Here is a 20184-nt window from a genome sequence, read left to right on the forward strand (position 1 = left end):
AATATCCAAGTACAGCTCACTTATTTTTTTGTTTCAAAATCGCTCAGTATTAGCGCGGATATCGACGGTTTTCAAAAAAGTCAAATTCTAAAAATAAAGAAAACTTAACTATTTCAGTCCTTAAACATAATTTTCTTAACAAATTTTGTCCTTTCCTTAAATATTAAATTACAAACTACCATGCACATTGCATTTTCTATACTCAAGTTATAAGACAAAATTTTCAATTACATTTGAGAACGAAAAACATAAAAAATACACAGACGAATAAAAAATATTTTTGTTTAGTTTTTCTTTAACGAATTTTTTTTGGGGGGGAAAATAAAAACAAAACAAAAAACTACCAAAACTACAAAATATTTGTCATATGAGAGAATTTTTTTTTTAATTTTAATTTTCTCTTCTTTTACTCTTATATGCAATTCTCGATTGTGTCCTTCTTATTTTTGTTTTTTAATTTCTTATTGTTGCAAATCAGAAAGAAGAAAAAAGAGCAAAAATAGAAAAACAATTAAAGAAACAAAATTAAAATGGAAAAAATCTTTTCATACATTTTTATTTTTTTTTTTTTCATTTTTTGTTCTTTTTATATAAAAAATATGAAAAATAGAACCAAAAACTCATTTCAAGGACATTTCATAGTTTAAGATTTTTTTTTTGTTCCTTTATTTTATTCTTACTTTTTCTTCTTGTCTGATTTCTACAAATCCAAAAATTTTAATGTTCGTATGCTTTCATTTTTATAGTGCACAATTTTTATTGCATTTTGTTTTGGCACAAAGTTTTGTTTTTGTCCATTTAGTCAAATTTTTTTCATTTGTCGTTTTGCTTTAAATTAATTTTCTTATTATTTTTATTTTTTTTTACATTTTTCATTTTCAAAATACCCTTAAAATTTCAATTCAAACATGAATATCTGTTATATATCTAAATAATGTTGCACATAAAATGTTTATGCCTATATACAATTTTGTCGCATCACATATAATACAATATGTAGATAATATATTATACACTATTGTATGGGGTTCAAGTATGTGTATAACAGTTGTTTATATTATGTATACCTATCTATATAATATAATATTCCCATTTCTCAAACATTTGCTCTAATTAAAAGTTGAAAAATTCTCATTTTTATTTATACAATAATGTTATGTAGCACATTTTATACGGATGTATACATGAATATAAAATGGCCAAGGATAACGCAAGGATATCCTCAATTAAAATTGTTTCTTTATTTTACGTATTTTTTTTTTTGCCTTTCTTTTTTGTATATGAATTTATAATACATGTTATAAGTGAGCATATAAAATGTATATAAGGTTTAGGCATTTTATGTTTTGATATAAGGATTCACAATATTAAAATTTCAATGCACCCAAGGAACATTTTAATAAATATGAGAGAGAAAATTTATTGTTGTGTTGAATTTTATGTCATAAATGAAAATCAAATATAAGATTGGACTCAATTGGTACAAAATATTCTCGTTCTTAATTATTAGTGATTGCTAAATTATTAACCATATAGCTGATTTCTGAATTGCTCTACAAAATTTATAAGATAAAGGAATATTTTTTACTACTAGCTGTGGGTTTTTTTTAAGTACAATTATTTTCATAGGTGGACATTATGAGAGCACTTTTATACGTATGAGGAAATATAAAATAAAATTAAAAATTTATGAAAAATAGGATGTGAACTACTTTTTTTATTTTTTGCATGAAATAATTATGTTTGGTTAAATGATAAGGATATTTTATAAGATGGAAAAACTAATTTGTTGTTGAGCTTATTAAGTGTCATAATTATTTTCTACAATAGTTTAGTTCTAAAGTTTTTAAAATTTTTTAGTTTTTTTTTTTTGCATTTTGTCCTTAACACTTCCTTGTTATTTGAGCTAATGAAATTTATGCATTTAATAGAATAGAAAATAATTATTTTAATACTTTAGTATCGTCTCTGTACACTAAATGTATACAGGAGGGGTTATGAGAGATTTAATAAAGTATTGTATACAATAATTAATTTTTTATAATCAAAGAAATTAATTGATGATTTGCTCATTTTCATTTTGCTAATAAATAACTTCCGCATTATGAGTATGTTATGAGATGTTAGAATTTATTAAATATTAAAAAAGATTTCGAAAAATTTAATAAAATTTTTTTAATAGAAAGATTGAAAAATTAATATTTAAAGTTCACTTTGTTAGGAAAATGTCAGACCGAAAATGAAAACTGAAGATAAACTGAATAATAATTTAATGCTCAGAGTTTTAGAAGGTGTAGTTACATAATATTATAGATACTGAATACAGATTTAGAAAGCTAAAGTTCAAAAAATTAATATTTTTTAATTTAAGATAAAATTTCAAATTATTCAAAAAAATCTCACTCAATATTAAATTTTAAATTTTTTGTTTTACAGCTGTTTGCAGTCTTGATTGTGGACCAAATGGTGTTTGTGAATCTGGTAAATGTCGTTGTAATCCTGGTTGGACTGGAAATCTTTGTGATCAATTACCTTGTGATAGTCGGTGTTCTGAACATGGTCAATGTAAAAATGGTACTTGTGTCTGTTCACAAGGATGGAATGGAAGACATTGTACTTTACGTAAGTTTTTAAATTTTTTAAAAATTTTTACTAGTAATTACGGTTGTACTGTAATAAAGTTACTGTTATTATGAGTTGTCAGCTATTATAATAGTAAACACTTTTTTATGGTCAATTTGAAAATAAATACTTGTAAAATAATTTGTGATATACCGCTAAAGCATGATGTCGAGTTGTGTTAAAATTAGAAAAAAGTGCTATGTAACTTCACAATAAAAATTAGAACTTTTATAAAAATGATAAGGTTAAAATTCAAATTTTTCGAACTTTGAAGGTATGTGATTCCGAAATCTTAAAATATTACAAATAATGTAGATATTCATAAGAAAATTCATTGTTCTGCGGTTTCTAAATATTATTAAATAATCTGCCTATTTGATGAAAGAAAGAATTTTTAAAAAGCAAAAAAAAAATGCTCGATATTAGCTTAAAGTTCCTGTACCTCAAAAGTTGTTGAGCTGTATACATTGTCTTACAAAAGTTTTACCTAGTCATAAAGGTCTTTATGACTAGGACAATTAATAGACAAGAATATTTCATATAATATTGAGATAAAAAAAGTAAGGGTCGGTCAAAATAATGAAGCACACGGTGATTTTTGCAAGGATATTGGCGTTCAAAAGTAAAATTAATAATAAATTGTATAAATATTTTCATACAATTCAATTGCGCTCAGTCTATAGTTATATGGCTAATTTTATTTGACGAATTCACTTGCATAAAAATTTGCGTTTTGAAAATATTTTAACTCAAATTTTGTTTTGAATAATTATACAAATTTGGAGCTTGAAAACTGAGTTTTAATCAGAATTGCGTTCTTTAATTTTATAAATGTTATAGACACACAAATGAATATTGTCTTTAACATTTTTCATTCAAAGAAATCTAAATATCGAAGCTAAATTTGTCTGTAGTATCCCACATTTCTGTAAATGTCATCTGTCATTCTAGTCTATAGAATACCATTTAGAATAATCGATTTTTTTTCCCCATGTTTTTCTTTAAAAAAAAAATATTATTATTTTAAAATTCCAATATAGAAATGAGATTAAAAATCAATAAGAAAATCAACGTCGAATAGAAAATTTAAAAAAAATCAATTCACTTTATGTATAAGTAAAATAGATTAAGAAATTTTACTATGCTTACATTCGAACACACGCTTCTGGAAAGGAAAGCAAAAACAAAATGTCTACTTAAAATTTAATTTCAATATTATTTAAAAAGAAATTGGACAGAAACTATCTAATATGGTTAAAGAAAAAAACACAACTATTTGTTTTTTTTTTTTAAAGTCTACATGTTTTTCTGGTTCCACTTCTATATTTTTACTTCAGTTTGTGATAAGTTTTCCAAAAATAAAAAGAAAAAACAAAATTTTTTAACTTTAATCCTATTGACATCCCAACCTTTGATTTTCATCTCATTCCAAACCTTAAAAACTTTGTTACTCCTTGTTGTTGTTGTCTTTTTCAACAAAGTTGTGTTTTTGCATTCCAGGTTGCTTTTTTTTTTCTTTTTGGAAAATGTCAGATACCAACAACAACACAGAAAAAAAATACATTACAAATCCAAAAGGATAAACAAAATCCTTTGAATTTTTTATCTGCTCGTCTTCTCTCTGTGAAGGAGTAAACTTTCAACAGCACACACTAAACAAAAAACAAAAAAACGAAAAAATTCTAAAATAAAAAGGAATTAGATGACAAAATCTAATTTTTGTCCTTAAAAATGAATTTTTTGAAAAAAAAAATTAATTTTTTTTTATTCTCCGCTTTTCACATTTCTCTTTGATTAGATCCGACTATAAGGTAGTCAAATATACCACCACACCTTCACAAGGAATAAAAAAATGAGTGGAAAAATGTAGATAAATAAAAAATAGAGAGAAAACAAGAAAACAAAATTTTCAAAAAACTTCAAACGAAATTTTTTCGTAACTTCAAGGATTTTTTAATGCTTTTATTTCGGAATTTGTGTTGCTTACTTGTTTTCTGTTTTTTGTTTTTGGTGTTTCCTTTATAAAATTCAGGTAGGTTTTTATTTTCATCTGTTGTAACTCTTTTATTTTCTTTCTAGTTTTTTCTTATTTTATGGGAAATTTCTGCTGTTTTTTAGGTCTTTTTATGTATTTTCAAAAGAGAGGTTATCTGCCAGACTATGATGCTTTAAGCATTTTTTCGTTTTCCTTTTTTTATGATTTTTTCGAATATTTTTCATGCTCACAATACCAGTCTTTTTCCAGTGGCATTGATAATTTAAAATTTATTACTTCGTTTAGAAGCTCATTATTATTGTTATTTTTATTTGAACAATACCTATTTCTTATTACATTTCTCATTCACCCCTAATCTCTTATTAATTAGACTGTGAGTGTACAATGCATATACGAAGATATACATATGCATAGATGTACGAATAATGTGATTGCGACGCCATATTAATATTTGATTTGCAGTTCTTCGTAAAAAAAAAAATTAAGGCAACAGCACATCATTTTGTTATTGCGTTGAAAACCAAAAACGCGAGGAAAATATATTTTTCAGTTGAATACCCTATAGATCCTATATTATTCAAAGTTACGTTCTCATTCATAAAAGTGTATATTTCACACAACTTCTTTAATACATAAATTCTAGTATATTCGAATTTTATTAACTTTATTACAATCATAAATTTGTTAGTTTAAGCCTTGTATTTGGATGCTCTAATATTCGCCACCAAGATCTGAATGGACTAAGAGTTTAGCAGCCATAGCTGTTTACTATAAGTCTCTGAAATTTGTTACAAAAATAATATTTTAATAATGTTTAAAGATGAAAATTACAGAATCGTAAAGATTAGAACTTTTTTAGGAGGAAAAATAGTAAATGAGATGTGGAGCACTACGAGTATTTTATTGTAAAAATTATTAAATTTGACGAGCCATACATTAATAACTTTAGCCTTGCCGTTTGATTTCAGAAATGTACTTTGATTATGTAAGTTGGACAAACTGCAATATGTCAATGATGTCAGTGGCTATTAATAATATAAAATTAAGACTGCGTGACGCATTTTGGTCATCTATATTCCAAATTATCCAAAATTTTGTCATAAATTAAGTGCCGAAAGTTGACAAGAATTATTCATTTCATTATATTAATTTTTTGTCTTTTCTGTTATTTTTTTTTTTTTGGTAATATTTTCGTATATCCCGCCGGTAATGTAATCGTTTTATCTTCATGTCATTGACTATTTCAGCTTAATGTTATGTATTTTTGTATATAATGATATTTTATGATCACATGTACATATCTCTATATATATATATTTTATATAAGAACCTTTATACTAAGTAAAGGTTTATTCACAAATAAGCAAGCACCTTAAATAAGATAAATGCAAAAAGATTTGGAATAAAAAAACCAGCAATGAAAACAAAAAACAAAACATCATAAAAAAATTTTTGTTTTTCTCTTTAATTTTCCTTTTACTTAAAGTTCACACAAGTATACGACGCTTGCTACCATAATATTATGTAAAAAGCTTAAATTGCTTAAAACATTATAACTATATAGAAAAACTTAAGGATATTGTGTAGGGAGCAAGGAAATAAAAAAATGTGAGAATATTTTTATAAAAGGAATACCAAGAGGGATGGATGGTTATAAAAAAATGAAAAGAAGAAAAACCTGTTAAATAAAGTGAAAATACTTAAGAATTTATTGTATTTAGTAGAATGAAAAATCACTATCAGAAAATTAGAAAGTTTTATTTGAAAAAAAAAAAAGAAAACCCAAAATTTAAGACAAAAACAAAATACATCAAGAAAATATTCTAGCTGTGATATGAAAACAAGAAAATATCCAAAGTTTTTTAGTATCAAAAAATAAAAAATCTGATCGACATTGTAAAATAAAATTAAAAGCACTTTAAAAGGATTCCGAAAAATTAAAGCATATAAAGAGTTTACGTAGCTAGCAAAAATTTCCAAATCAATAACATTTTTTTTTTAAATCCTTGCTTTCGAACTAAACAATCACAAAAAAGTCGCAAACAAATAAAAAATTCTTAGAATTTTATGTGAAAATTACTTACGTAATGGTGTTTTACAGAAATACCCAAGAGACAATGAGAAAAAAATTGTAGGAAGTTTATTTTAATGACAATTGATTGTTTTAGAAGCTTAAGTTCAAATGTTTTCTTTTAAATAATTTTTTTTAAAGAAAGGTAAATAGGTAGCTTTTTTTACCCCTTTCTTCTGCTTTATCAACTTTTTCTTAACATAAGAGCATTGGAATATTTATTTTAAAGAATAAGAACGTAATCGCGTCAATAAGAACGTAAGAAGAACGTAAGTTTTCATCATGTCGTCTTACAACAGGACACTGATTTGAACAATAATCAAAATTTTATTTAACAAAATTCTATTTAAATTCTATAAAAATTCTACAGTATTAAAAATTTGAGATTGTTCTAAATGTAAAAAACCTTACAAGTTTTACAATAAAATTTGAATAATTTGATTTGATTTTACTTATTTTTAAATCACGTTGTTAATGATTTACTAAAAAATGTTTTTTTTGTAAATGTTTAAGAATTTGAAAAGTAAAACAAATGGTCATTTAGTAGAATTTCTAGAGTCTAGTAGAATCTCTAGAGTTTTTTAACGTTTTCCATGTAAAATACCGAGGTTTTCATACATTTTATACTCGAACTACATAGTTTTTTATGTTTTATACACAAAACACAGGGTTTTTTACATTTTTTGTACAAAGTAAACAGTTTTCTACATTTTACACGGGAACATCGAGTTTTTTACTATGTTATACACAATTTATGTAAAGTTTTACACGGAAAAGACAGAGGTTTTTTACATTTTATACACAAAATATACAAATTATGTTTTTATGAAAAAATTCTTTTAAAACCATTAGATAATTTCCCGAAGAAAATCGGCTTTTATAAATTGCGTGTAATGCGCACGAAACATAATACAGTTTAGTAAATGGAAAGTATAATTTTTTATTAAAATTAAAAATTTTATGTTATTTACGTACAATGGACATTATTTTATATTCTTTTTTTTTTCGTTTTGTGAATTACCTAGTTTTTTACATTTTACGGCAAAGTTTCTTTTTTTTGTGACAAATTTAAAGTCTGAATATGAAAATGTCAAAAAACTCAGCTAATATTTTAAAAATCTGCTGAAAAAAATTTGCGTTGTTTGACCAATGGTAAAAATCTTATTATTATTTTGCAAAAACATTTTTGTCAACATTTTTTTTTGCTTAAGCATACCAGAAAATATTCTTTTTTTATTGAGAACATTTTTTATTACGTAGGTTTTTACATTTTTTACTTTCAGTAGAAATTTTCCAAGTATTTTATGTACCTGACCAAACAAAATAATTGAGGAAATGTTTAAAAATATAAAAAATATGTACAAAATATTTAAAATTTAAGGCACTTAAAGAGTCTTTTCATTGTACATACACAATATTATTATAAATTGTAAAAACTTGGGAATGTTATTAGAATTTTCGAAAATTATGAACTACAAATTCTTTTTACAAAGGAAACAAAAATATTTATTTCCTATACGAAAATCCGTACAAAAATTTTAAAACATAAAAAACAATAGTTTTTTTTTCGTAGCAAAGATTTATAAAGTCTTAAAAAAATAGGAAATATTTTAACAACAATCAGATATTAGAAAAAAAAAATCCAGAGGAACAAGTTTTGGAAAATATTTTAAAATTCCCGGTACAGTTTTTATTTGTAAAATTTTTGTTTTAATATCATAATTTAAAAAGATATTAAAAAATATTTAACATGATCCATTTTTGTAAAAAAAATCGCAAATTCCGGAAATTATAATAAATAATGATAGTTCCTGTAAATATTTTAAATATAAGGTTTAGAAAACATGTTGAAATTTATGAACAATGATACGATTTTTTATTTGACTTTAAAATTTTTTTAATTGATTTGAATACGAGAATTTTTAAATAAGTTATTAGATACAACCCCTACTTGTAGGAACGGAAAGCTCTTTTATTCTCTAAATGCCCATCAATAGTCGCAGTCTAAAGAGTAAACCGATTAATTTTATAAAATTTGATTAATATGCTCAAATTTAATTAATTAATATACCAATTGAATTCTTTCTTTATATTATACCAATTGAAACACGATTTTCAGCGCAATTTATGCTCAATTGAATGTAAATTTGAATGTATATAAAGTAATGAAGTGACACTATCAAGAAAAAATTGAATTAATATGGTTGTTGAAAGTCCTTTCAGTAAACAAACTCTGAAATTCCCAAATATTTCGACAATCAAATAAGACTGTATTTCAAAAAAAAAATTTCATTTGAATTGAAAATGAGCATTTTCACAAAAAATCTTATCCACATTTCAAAAATAGCCATATAAATTAAACTTTAAAAATAGTGCATCTGCAGGATCGTCAAGTATGTACCAATAACATTAAACTATTTTTGAGGCAATAGCTAACAAGTACAATCAGAAAAATAATTTAAATTAGTAGCCTAAATAAAATGGATCCCCTTATTCAAATAGTTGCTCTCATGCCTCCAAATAATAAGGAATACCTTATGTGGTGAATCCTGATTAATTTAATTGAAATATTTATTATTTTCTACTTTATAAAAAATTTATCACAAACTAGTTATTAAATCATCGTCAAAAAAATATTTACGAATATTTAAAATTTATTTTCGACACTATCAAAATCCAAAAACAGAATGCCATACCTACAATAGTCTTTTGATTTTATTACACAAAAAAAAAAACCATAAAAAATCATATAGTGTGAAAAATTATATTTTATCGAGCTGGACATTGTAAATAAATTTCATAAAAATCTTATATAAATAATAAGAACCCAAACAAAAAAATGTCTTTAATAAAATTTCAAACAAAAACTTGGTGCAATTCCAAGGAATTGCAATGACTCTTAAATATTATAACATTAAAATTTTTATTTATTGAGGGGTTGATAATCATTAAATATAATCAAATAATAATAATCGGAATTTCGTTGCGGTCATATTTAAATACACTACTAAAAAATTTTTATGCAAATTAGGATTTTTTAACAAAAAAATTTTATAAAAGGAATTAAAAAACAAGGGAACTGGTTTCTATACAAATGGTATGAAATTTAATGAGAAGATCATATCGTATTACTTTTCAGTTATAATAATAAAGGATAACTGTATAACATAGAGGGGTTATTTTTTTTTTATAATAATTTCAAGTACACCCACTAAATACTATAAATCCTGTCACAGGATGTCAAATGAATTATTAATTTCCTTAGATTTTTTTTTCATTTTTTATTTGTTCTTATTGTTTTATGCGACTATTATTATTTTAAATGAAGGCTGAACTTATTATTGTTATTATTATAACAATTATTATTTGATTATTTTTTTTTGTATAATTTATTATTTTATAGTGCAATAATTTTTCATAATAATAAAATGTATTTATTTGTATTTTTTGAATAAAATAAAAGTGGGGTCGAAATTTTATAATAAATTTTATATTAAATTGTCCGTTAATAAATTTTTGCATTCTGAAGACTATTTACGTTTGGGATCCACTCTGTTTTAGATTTTTTTGTTCTTAGTCGTGTTGAAAATATTATATGGCTTCATATGGTTCACGCTTGGGTTCAATATCGTTTAAATGTTATAAAAATCTTGTATTTACGAAAGAAATTGGATCTTAAATTTCAGGAATAATAGTCTGGCTTAATTAATATTTTATTAAAATTTAAAAATTTAGAATATATATTCTGATTGTGGGTATTAATTTAAATTAAAATTCTGATTCCTCAAATAGATTGAGGAGTTAGAATTCTATCTAACCAAAGTACTTTAGAGTTTCACCGTTTGCTCTTAAGAAAAAAATTATTTGTTCTTATCGTAATTTTGTGTTCAATAAAATTCTGATTTACTCAATGACTCTCTAAATTTTTGTATAATTAAATTTTTCAATACTACAATATTTAATTAATTTTTAATTTTGTTAATTGTTTAATTTTAGCTGGATGTGAAAATGGTTGTTCAAGACATGGACAATGTACATTAGAAGAAGGTGAATATCGTTGTGATTGTATTGAAGGTTGGGCTGGATCTGATTGCTCAATACCATTGGAAATGAATTGTAAAGATAATATTGATGATGATCATGGTAAGTAGTTTTTCAAATTTCTAATAGCTATGTATACAAATTTTATGTTTTTTCCATTTCAAAATTATATCAAAATTGCATACATATAGGGGCTTAACTATTTAATAATGAAGATATATGAAATTATTATACATTTTAATATTTTATAATTGATCATAACAAACGTTTGTGATAACTTACTAAATTCTACAAAATATTTTAAGTTTAATTAAACATTTTTAGGTTAAATAGATTTTATACTAAAATATTAATGTTCAACAATCTTACGCGCATATATGGAATCGAATCGACACACTTTGAATTAAAGTAATTTTTGAGTGATTTGTGTTTATTCAAATATTGGCAGATAATATAAATTTAAAACGCAATAATACTGTCTTTTTGAATTCAATTCAGCTTCGGTACATGAGTATCTGATCAAGTCGAGCCAATCACAATTTTCTGCTTTTCTATACATTGCCAGCCTTAAGACAATCAAATTTTAAAATATATTTTACTGCATATTATAATTTCTTCACATAAAATATTATAAAGGATATTGTTAGAATTTACTAACTAAATGCGTTTATGTATTACGTACTTAGGCAACTCATAAACTATACAAAATATTATAAAATGTGACTGACCCAAATTTTTCGAATGTTATTGCCTAAAAGTCCGGAACTTTATTATTTTATTCTGTTTTTAATTTTTTTCTTTCGTTTTCAATTGAAAGAAAACTTTCTTATATGTACACTGAAAAAAAAATAAACAAAAATTAAAAAAAGAATGAAGTGAATTCAACTTCAAAGTACAATAAAATTTAAAAAAAAAACAAAAAACAAATAAAAATTAAATAGAAAAAAGTAAACTCAATTCGTAATAGCGTAGAAGAAGAACAAAAGAACGGTAATTTTTTTTTTCAATTTTCTTTTTTGTTTTTTGTACAAAATGAAATATTAAACGGAAAAACTGGGCAACATTGAAAATGAAAAATATTAGCACGATAAGTGTTTTTCATTCTTCTTCTGTTTTGTTTCGGTTGCCTTCATTTTTCCGTAACTACTTCTCTGTTATATTTTATTATTTTAAAAAAGAATTATTGGTTTTTCTTTTTTTACTATTTGATTTTTTTGTTTTGTGAAAAAAGTTACAAATTTATAATAGGAAACGAGGAAAAAAAAGTTCAATTGAATTCGCGACATTTTGTTTTTTTTGTTTTTCTTTCTGTGTTTGCTGTTTGCAAAGAACAAAATGAAACGAAACGACGACAATGAAATGGGAGTGAAATTAAAAAAAAAATAAAACAAAACATAAGGAAAAAGTTTTTTTTTCCTCTTATTTTTTAAAAGCCATCAGTAAAACATGATGGCATTGCGCTGAGTGTTAAAGTATACCCAATAGAGAATGCACCATTTTAAAAAGAAAATTTGTAAAAGTTTTTGACTCTTTTTTTTCTCAGTTTTTTTTTTTTAAGTTTGACACCTTTAGATTCATTTGCGCGCAACAAAACTTTCTTCATCATTCTATACAAATAATTGGTTTTCCTCCTTTTATTTTAAAATTGTTTTTTTTTTTAGTCCCAAGTTAAAGAAGTTGAATTTTTTAGAATATTTATTTTAAGTTTATTTTCAATTTTTGTTTTTTTGTTAAGAATTATTTAAGAAATAAGAAAATTAATTTTCTTTTTCTTTCAAAATGATATATGGGTACATATGCATATACATTTAAACATATAATATTGCAGATGAAGTATATGTGCGTGCAATTGTATATTATGAGAATACCTACAATTAAATATTAAAGAAACTGAAAGAGAAAATAATTGAATAAATGTTACAAACAGCGAGTACTACTAAATTTAAAAAAAAATTAAAGTTAAAATTTATATTTAAAAAAAAAAAACATTTTCTTTCTCTGTTATATGTATATATTACCTACCTACCTAAATTTTAAATGGCTTCTGTATTACATTGAAAGGATCCTTTATACATACATTATTAACAATATACAAAAAAAAACAAGAATTAACAAAAAATAAAGAAAAATAAAATAGAATAAAAAGGAAACTTCTTATTTCAATTTTTTTTATAGAATTTTTATTTTCCAAATTTACGTAGTTTTATTGTAAAAATCTAGTTAAAAGAAGAAGAAGTAGAAGACGAAAGAAAAAAATATTATAAATTGTGTGTATTAATGTCAAGGGTAGTTTTCTTTTGCCAAATTTGTGAAAATTTGTGAATAAATAAATCAAATTTTTATACACAGTTTACAATATTCATTTCGAATGTAGGTCTGATAGATAAAATTCAATTTTATAGTACGTTTCAAGCAAAATTTGGGAAAAGAGGTGCTAAATTTGAAGAAAAAATCTGTTATGCTATATTAGTTGCATTTTTGGAAAATTCTAGACAAATACATAAGTGTTTACTCAATCAATTAAGAAATATCTAAAGGGTGGACCCTCTATTGAAATTCATAGTTAATATAAAAACATAATGTTAAAATTTTCACAATTATTTTAAGTCGTAATTATTTAAAAAACAATGTTTTAGTACGGAAATCGATACTACTAATCTTCCAGAAAATTAACAGCATTTGTCTGTTATATATTTTGACATAATATACAAATCTATACAAATGTTAAAATGCATGATCTTTAAGAATTTCCAAAAAAAAACATTTTTATAACAATGTAGAACAAATTGAGAAAGGTTAATTTATTCCAAATAATAGTAATATGTCATATTGTTTCCAAAAACCTAGAAATAATGTAGAAACGTATAATAATAAAAAATATCTTAAACATACCGACAAAATAGTCTGAGAAACCAAATTTTCGCACCATATAGTTTGAACCACGATATAGTTTTTAAATGTTTGCACAAAATAAATCTAAACAAAGCGAACAAAAATAATTTAATTTTAAAAATAATTTTGTGATTTAATTGAAAGGGATGAAAACATCCTTGTAATTTTATAGGATATTGAATATTTTTAATTGTAGATCCTGTAGCATATATCACATTTTATATATTTTGAGTACAATGTGGAAATGAAACATTAAAAAGAACATGAAAATTTGAAAGTACGTGAAACACTAAATTAATTTTTGAATATTCTCTGTTATACTACCCATTTTCTATTCTTGATTATTTATTTTGATAACATTTAATAGTAATTTTTAGAGGTATTGTTGTGGAATCAATTTGGAAACAATTTAGTTATTGTAGTAAAAAATTTAGTTATCATTTAGTTATTATGGAAATCACTGTCGTATTGCGATTATTTTAATATAATTCTTTGTAATTGTCAGCTCTACGTAGGGCTTTGTTTATATAAGGATCAATTATGTGTTATACAATTATTACATTTCCCATATTAAATGTAAATATATTAATTAATATAAATTTATTTATAAGAATATATTATGAAAATTTTAAAAATTTCTAATTAGAAATATTAAATTTTACTATATTAAATTTTCTGGAAATATTTTAAGGTTACTGTAACCAACCTCCAATATACAGTGCTGAATGTAAATTGAACACATAATAAAAAAATATATAAAAAATATTTCATGTTACTACTACATTACTAACCGTATTTTTTTAGCACATTACTAACCGCACTTATTTAAATTACATTTAAAAAATGTAAGATCGGCCCCTGGTTCAGTTTTCAAGCCTTAATCTTATCAAAAAACTTGCAGGTTCATTGTTTTAACACCTCGAATTTAAATATGAAATTTCAAGGAAATTGTTTAATTATTTCACTTTATATGCTCAAAAATGTAAAATCAGTCTGGAAAAAGGTTCAGTTTCCGGAGCCTGATATATCCCAAAAGTTGGTTAATCAGTGATATAGCCAAAATAGACTCATGTATAAAATTTCATGAAAATCGGTTCAACCGTACTTAAGGTGCACACATACTCACACAAACTGACAGACCAACAGACAAACCGATCTTTTTATTTAAACTTCCCTGCCATGGAGAAGTTCGTTCCTACTGAAAACTCAAAATTAGCAATTTGGTGTCATCACGAAATCTCCTTTAGTGTATGCGATTTGGTCGGTGAAAAAAGGGTTGGTATATACATATTTTATTTATTTTTAAATATAAACTTAAAATGAAAAATATTCTACAATTCATTCAACAATAAATCAGTAGTGTTTACAAAAAAATTTTTTTTTAATAACACAAAGCAAGTAAACTTTGTAATTTTATAGTTGTAAAAGAAACGATTTTTTTTTTTAAATATTTTCTTGTTTTTTTTTTACTAACTTGTGATGATTACTTTTACGATTTGTTCCTACCTCAATTTAAAAACAAAATAAAATTTTCTAACTTGTAGTTTACTAAAGGTTTGGATGTGTATGTATGTGTTTTTTAACATACAATTTACCTACCTTGTTTAACTCCTTGTTTTTTTTTTTATTTTTTTTTTTTTTTTTTGAACAATCACTTGTTTATTGTACATTGAATTTGATTGTTACTTACAAAGTTTTATTCAAAAGTAAATAAACATATAAAAAAAATGTAGGTAAATAAATAAAAAAAAAAATATTTACAATTTTTTTTTTCCTAATTTTCCGAGTAAATATTTAAAGGTAAAAAATTGCACCGGGAACTTTTCAAATAAAATCAATTTCCCTTGACAAATAAAATGAAAATGATTTGAAAAAAAAAACAAAACAGAAAAAAACAAAGCTATAAACAAAAAATAATAAAGGAAATTTTGTTTTTCATTCACTTTTTTTTTTGTTTTTCACTTTTCAAATCATTTTTATTACAATTTACACAAGCGAATAAACAGTTATTTGAAATAAAATATACATAAAATATAAAAAAATATAAATTAGTTTATCGGCAATATTATACCTATATAGAAGAGGGCTCATAACTGTATTCGTGTACCTAAAATGGATGATTATTAACAACGATTCATTTCCTATATGTATATATATATATATATGAAAAGAAATTAAGGATGCGATTGAAGTGTAAAATTAATATGAAAATTTACGTATTTAGGATATAGCTATATTATGGAAAACACGAATATTTAAAATTGCACATATGCTATATGGCATAATACTGGTATTATACACTATAATTTTCGTGCAGATTGTAGAAAACGTACAAGTATAAACTTTATATTAAACAAGAATACCAACAGTGTATATGAATAGTATTAATGTATAAGAGTTAGAAAATAATTTAAACAATATGGATTTTATAAATTTTTCGTTCTATGTGTTTTCAATATAATGATGAGAAATGATTCAATTAGAAAAGAAATATATTATGAATTGAGCCTTAATTCATATTTTCTACAAATCTATAATATTTTTTAAATTGCATTTTAACAGAATCATCTAACGTAGAATTTGTTGTACGGCGTTGAATTGAAAAAAAAATAATCAGATTGAATGATATTCTAATTGTAGTTGTAGTAAAATATATTTTATAGGGTTACCTATACATTTTATTTTTTATGCATCATTAAAATCAATTAAGTGAAAAGTTCTTCAGTAAATTAATCAAAAACCTTTTTCGGACATAAAATATAGCAGCTGGCGATTAGAGTTGCAAGTCCGTATTCAAACTTGATGATTTTTATTTAAAATATTTAATAAATTATTTACTTCGAATATAAATTTGGAATAGAAAATATTTTAAAGCATCGAATTCAATTCTTTCAACTCTTTTCCTTCATCAATATTTCTTTGTTTGACTCTTATTTTTTAGCAGTAAACCTTTGACTTCGATTTTCTGATTTCCGTTCCGACTCATTGACTTTAACTCTGATTCCTTTTTACTATGACTCCTTAACTTCGATTCTGACTCCGCAACTCTGACTCTTTGACTCCGCCTCTCGAATTTTTTGAAATATTTAAAAATAATTTTAATTTATACACATTACTCCAATAATTTATACACATTACTCCAATAATCAATCTGACCATTGGTGCAGTGGTTATGGCACCGGCCCTTTAACCGAAGGGTCTCGAGTTCAAACCCCGGGCAGGTTATAAAAATTATATTCAATATTATATAACTTAATATGCAATACTAATAAATATTATACAAGTAATTTTCAAATATTCATAATATTCGATACTAAAGACTAAGAAAAATAAACAGTAAATATTAATAACCTCAAATAATTAATATAAATAAAAAAACTACGGCAGGCAAGTCACCTACCTAGTTTTAAACTCTATGACGCTATGAAACTAGTGCATGAGAAATCATGCACTAGCCCTATGCTCCTTCTAGGAGTGAAGAAGGAAAAAACAAAAACAAAGTGAAGAAGAAAAAAACTCCAATAATCAAATACAATTCCCCAATCTTATTTTTTCGTTTTATGATTATCCCAATGCATTATGTCACCTTAAAAATCCATAACTATAACTGATATTTTCTATTCTGCGTATACCCAATCCAAATGCAATTGCAAATTATTTATCCTTTAATATGAAGAATTTCCTATTTTTTATATTCTTTTGCGAAGAATTATTATTGCTTATCTACTTTTGTTGAAATATCAACAAAAAAAAAATGTCCTTTAAAATACATAAGTATGAAAATCTGACAAATAATAATGATCTGGTGCTGCCTTTATGCTAAACTCCTATAATATAAAGTACACTCATAACAAGACAAAAATATTTAATAACAAGAAAAAAAACTAAAATTAAAAATAAAATCTGGTTTACATAAATATAGAGAATGCGATGATAAATATTAAGAAAACTTATGTACAAAATACAAAGAGAATGTTTAGAAGGAAGTTTATAAAAGACTTTCAATTGTATAAGAAAAAGATATATAAAAAAAGAAGAGAAGATTTCAAATGAAGGAAAATATTTGATATCCTCACAAATGAAAAATAGAAATCGAAATAGAAGAAAAAAAAAATTTTTTTTTAAATATGTTTATTTTTTTTATTTATTTTTTCAAGTTACAACTTATAATTCTTTTCTTTACATCCATTGCTTCAATAATGTCCTTTAATTCATGAATTCATTTTATCTAAATAATATAGATGTACTATACCCTTATATACATAGATCCTGAGAAATATTCTATTCTTATTTTTTTCTCCATTTTTATTATTTTTATTTTCTTTATTATTTCAAAAAGCTTTACGAGTTAAATTTAAAGTGTTTGCTGTACGTATAAAAGAGAGGATATAAGAGGAAAACATTTTCATTACATGAAGGGTTCTTTTACTTGAATTATATTCAATTATATAATCCTTTAAATATGCATGTACACTGGCACTTAAATAAAATGAAATGAAAAAAGAAGATGAAAACATCTTTAATATTGTAACATATTTACATACTTTTTAAAATCAATAAATAAAATTGCAAAAATACACAAAGAAATTTTATAATAATAGTGTTTAAAATTCAAGCTCAATATATCCATTTACAATATATTATTTAAAATGGATAATACAAAATTTTATTGCATATTTATGATTGCTTTACTCTCGAATTCGCACTTAAGAATTATGTAATTTTAAAATCGAATTTTTTTCCTCCCTCTCTTTCCTCTCTTCCTTCCATTTATTTAACCTTGTTTTGGACGAAAGTAGGGTTGGCTATAAAATTCTATTAAAAATCATTTATAACAGAATAATAATAAAAATTCTTTAAAATTGTACTTAAAATATATTTAAATAATTGATGTTAGTATATATATATTAAATTAAAAACACTTTCAATAGAAAAAAAGAACAAAGAAAAAAAAAGGATATAATTTTTAATTAATAAAATAATTTAATTATAAAGAATGTGAAAGCATTATAATTTAAATGAATTAACTTTGTAATTTTATATCAATTTTTGTTTTTGCTTGCCTTTTATTCTCTATGCCATTTATTTGCTTGTACAACAATAAAAATGTGTACGAAACATAACAAAAAGAATAAATAAATAAATAAAAAGGATAATAAATTAATGTTTTTTTATTTTTGTTACTTTTAAAAACTAAATATTTATGGACCTACATATAACATTAAAATGCATGTATATATATATATATATATATATATATATATATATATACAAGAATTAATTAGATTTGTGTTTCTTATATTCAATTTAATTAGAATTTATAAAGCATTAATATTTAACATTTTCAGGAAAAGGGGTACATTTAAATAATGGAAAATCTTAATTATGATTTATTAAAAAAAAAAAATAGTAAGATTGAAATTAATTTATGCATCTTGTAAGAAAATAATAAAAAAATACACCCCTTACTTGTGATATAACATAGGCGCTAATCTATAAATTTCCATAAAGATTTGAAAACGTGTGCTCTTTTTACAATGTTTGTTTAAAAAAGACTAAACCTTTTTATAATAATTACCGACGTAATTAACAAAAAAGATACCTACTATATTATTATGTTATTTATATTACAGTGTTAGTCAGGATCGCCGTTTTGGCCCAAAATTTCCAAACGCGGAATTTTTCTGTTATAAAATATAAAGTTTTCTGTTTTTTCGCATTTAATCCTACTTAGTTCATTTGGGCAATGGGTTCAGTTTCATTTATACACACGCTGATATTTTAAAACCTTTTATTGACTTGAGAGAATAATATAAATTTTAAGCGAGAATATTTCTCGAACTATAAATCTTAATATACTCTTAATAATACAAACTCACTTCGTTTCAGATGAAGTTTTACATTACGGTGATAATATTTAAAACCTAAATTACTCTCACTTACTGTCTAATTCCCTTTGCTGTATATTATTCAATAAATGCTCGTACTCTTCACTTAACACGTAACAAAAGTATCAAAAATTTTTACATGATATATTACGCTCTTAATTATTTTTGTAAAACAATTGAGAAAGAAATAAATAATCTAATGAGAAAAAATGAGAACCTTATTGAGACATTTACAATTATTGTTATTGAAAAAATTATTTTTAAATTCACAATCTCTTCTCACCACGTTAATGAGGAATTGAATTACACAATAAGATTCTATACTTCAAAAATATCCTATTTTAAATAAGACTGATATTTTAACAATAAAATGTTGCTTATGTACATATTTTGCAATTTGAACGTAAGAGATTATTTCAAAGTATTTTTTAACATAAATATCATTAAAAATGTCAACATCACTTTAATAATTTTCTCTTACATTCTAATTAGCAGCATTAATAATAATTTTCTATATAAGAATAAATAAATCACTTTAATTATTATTAAAACTCAAATCTAACAAATAAAAAAATAAACATTTTAATTTAAATTGATATTAATTACAACTTAATGATAATAGTGAAATGCTTAAATATTAAAATGAATAAATAAACACATACATATATTAAAAT

General features: G+C 23.6%; 1 protein-coding gene across 2 annotated transcripts in view; it reads left to right on the forward strand.

Moving 5' to 3' along the window:
- The window catches only part of LOC129618803 (teneurin-a), a 364957-nt gene that overhangs the window by 93882 nt on the left and 250891 nt on the right, over positions 1-20184 (forward strand). For both annotated transcript variants that reach the window (XM_055533811.1, XM_055533812.1), the window contains exons 6-7: positions 2437-2622; positions 10686-10832. In XM_055533811.1, coding sequence (XP_055389786.1) covers positions 2437-2622; positions 10686-10832 — 333 coding nt within the window. The remainder of the gene's footprint in view (positions 1-2436; positions 2623-10685; positions 10833-20184) is intronic.

This window comes from Condylostylus longicornis, unplaced genomic scaffold (assembly GCF_029603195.1).
Source record: "Condylostylus longicornis isolate FDR11 unplaced genomic scaffold, ASM2960319v2 ptg000010l, whole genome shotgun sequence".
NCBI classification, from domain to species: domain Eukaryota; kingdom Metazoa; phylum Arthropoda; class Insecta; order Diptera; family Dolichopodidae; genus Condylostylus; species Condylostylus longicornis.